The 2,523-nt window shown below is 29.3% G+C and overlaps 1 protein-coding gene across 1 annotated transcript in view; it reads right to left on the reverse strand.

Annotated features, from left to right (window-relative positions):
* The window catches only part of LOC108755586 (acetylcholine receptor subunit alpha-like), a 307,465-nt gene that overhangs the window by 137,045 nt on the left and 167,897 nt on the right, over positions 1-2,523 (reverse strand). The window contains exon 4 of the mRNA XM_018498684.1: positions 1,484-1,593. Within this exon, the coding sequence (XP_018354186.1) occupies positions 1,484-1,593 (110 nt within the window). The remainder of the gene's footprint in view (positions 1-1,483; positions 1,594-2,523) is intronic.

Here is a 2,523-nt window from a genome sequence, read left to right on the forward strand (position 1 = left end):
ATGTATACCCGGGTTTGCAAGTCGATTTGAAATCGATGGATTTTTAGAACCGTTTGATTTGATATCTACTTGATATTCTATTGATCTTTGAAAGAAGATCCGACGCAGCATTGACATCGATCTTTTAGATGCAGCGTTGATAAAATGTTGATCTTCAAAGAAGATCAATAGAAAATGTAGTCAATATCAAATCAAACGGTCCGAAAAATCAATCGATATTAACTTGATTTCAACTTATAAACTAGAGTATTGATTAAAAAATTGCTATTAGTGTAAATTATTTTCTTATAATGTATTTATTGTATTATATATAAAAACATACGTGTCAAGTATATTTTATTTAATTGTTTCTTCATAAAGTTTACTAAGCACGTGATTATATTCTGCACACGTTATATTTTAATGTAACTAGTTTCTTTTTTAAATTGTTAATATTTTTATGTGATTGATATTAAAGAAATGAAACGCGTCTGTAGATTGATTTTCACACATCATTTATTTATCTGATTGAAATTTTGCACACTATTAATTTATTTGATCGAAGTTTACTTTAAAGACGTTTTTTAAAATTCACGAGCTTCCTTAAAGTCACCGCCAATTGAACTGTTTTACATTTTTCCGTAACTTTTGAAACGATGATGCGGCGCGAGATGTACCACCCTCATCGAATATACCGTCCTACTCTGAAATGCAATATACACGACAATGGTACCTCTCTCGTCAGGTGAGTGGACACTCGTTTCTTATTTAGTTTCATTATTTATTGCAAACAGTTACATACTGGTACGCACATGCACTATCGATTTACAATGTAACAAATTTAAATTAATTTAGATTAACTGATAGTGTAAAATTACCTTAAAACAATTTGGAAATAAATACATACGTGTTATAGAAAACCAATTTTAGTTGTGCTGCAATTCAAAAGAGAAAAATAAATCTATTTAAATTAAACAATTAAAAGCTACTATAATAAATCGCAGTTACTTCGATTTGTGAAATTTATCCAAACTATAAATCAAATGAAACTTAATAGGTACAAATTGCTTGAATATATAAATCATAATTTTTATTCTTTTTTATTCTTTTTTATTCTGAATAAAATAAAATACGTATCGTATAAAACTTAATTAAAATCACCATATGATCAATATTACGGATTGTCATATCATGTACAATAAAAAAAGAAACGCGCGCACAATACATACGTATTTCGATACTGATCGCAATTTATATCGCAGATCAATATACAAAACCGCTATATGTTAAACGCGTGCCCGCTCGACCTTCAGTTTCTCTCTCTCTCTCTCTCTCTCTCTCTCTCTCTCTCTCTCTCTCTTTCTTGGCAACATGCTATGCCACTACGATATGTACATATATATATGTATATATATATATATATATATATGTGTGTGTGTGTATATATATCAATGTGTATCCATAATAATCAAAATCCGAAACAAGACGCAGCTAATGAACTCACTTGTTGTAGAGCACTATGTCAGGTCGCCATATGTGATCGGACGGCACGTGCAACATGCGAACACCACCATACTCCTTCGGCTCCCATCGCAGTTTGTAGTCGTACCATGACTTAAAACAGCCAATACAAGAAATATAAATATATTATTAATATGCTCTACATACAATCTGTAACATGATTAATAATGCGTCGTGGAATTGTAAATAAGTGGAACAACAATTCATTCACGATAAATACAATTTTTAATAATTGCGATTAATAATTGCAATTTTCCATTGTCATTAACAATAATATTTCATAACAGGATCTTTGTTTAATACTCCGGTATCAATAATTCATAAATAAAAAGTAATAAATCTTCCGCAAATAAAGCTTCATTCCAACTTTTGTTGGAAATTAAATTTTGTAAAATTGAAAATTAAATTTTGTAATTAATAAACACGTACTCAAATAAAATATTATTTTTATGTAATTTTAACGTGAAACTTAATTCCAGAGATATGCACCTCTGAAAATTGGAAAATCGTAATAAATGATATCGAAATTCGTGGAAAAATTTAATATGATCAAAACATTTGATATTAGTGCGATAATAGACATAAATTATCGCTTATATGTAGACATCGGATTTTTATGCAATTTTTTTAGAAATCAGACTGGAAAATAGCATCAAAATAGAAATTTGTCTTATTAAAAAAGCATTCTAAAAATATATTATTTGTGCATATTGTGCAAATTTGTATATTTTGTGTATATCTGCAAAAAATATCTGCATAAAAATCTGATGTCTACTTATATGTCATCAACTAAAAGATTGCAACACTTTCTTTTCGATGGGTTCCGGAATGCAGTTTGCTCACTGAGCGATTGATTCTTATAGAATCTAACCATTTAGGATCAACCGCTCTATGAGTAAGACTGATGAGTTCCGAAACCTATCAAAAAAATGTTTTGCAACTCTTTAGTTGATAAGTGTCATGTACATATGTAGACACACGCACACACGCACACACACACACTATATATATATATATATATAT

The sequence above is a fragment of the Trachymyrmex septentrionalis genome, unplaced genomic scaffold (assembly GCF_001594115.1).
Source record: "Trachymyrmex septentrionalis isolate Tsep2-gDNA-1 unplaced genomic scaffold, Tsep1.0 scaffold89, whole genome shotgun sequence".
NCBI lineage: Eukaryota > Metazoa > Arthropoda > Insecta > Hymenoptera > Formicidae > Trachymyrmex > Trachymyrmex septentrionalis.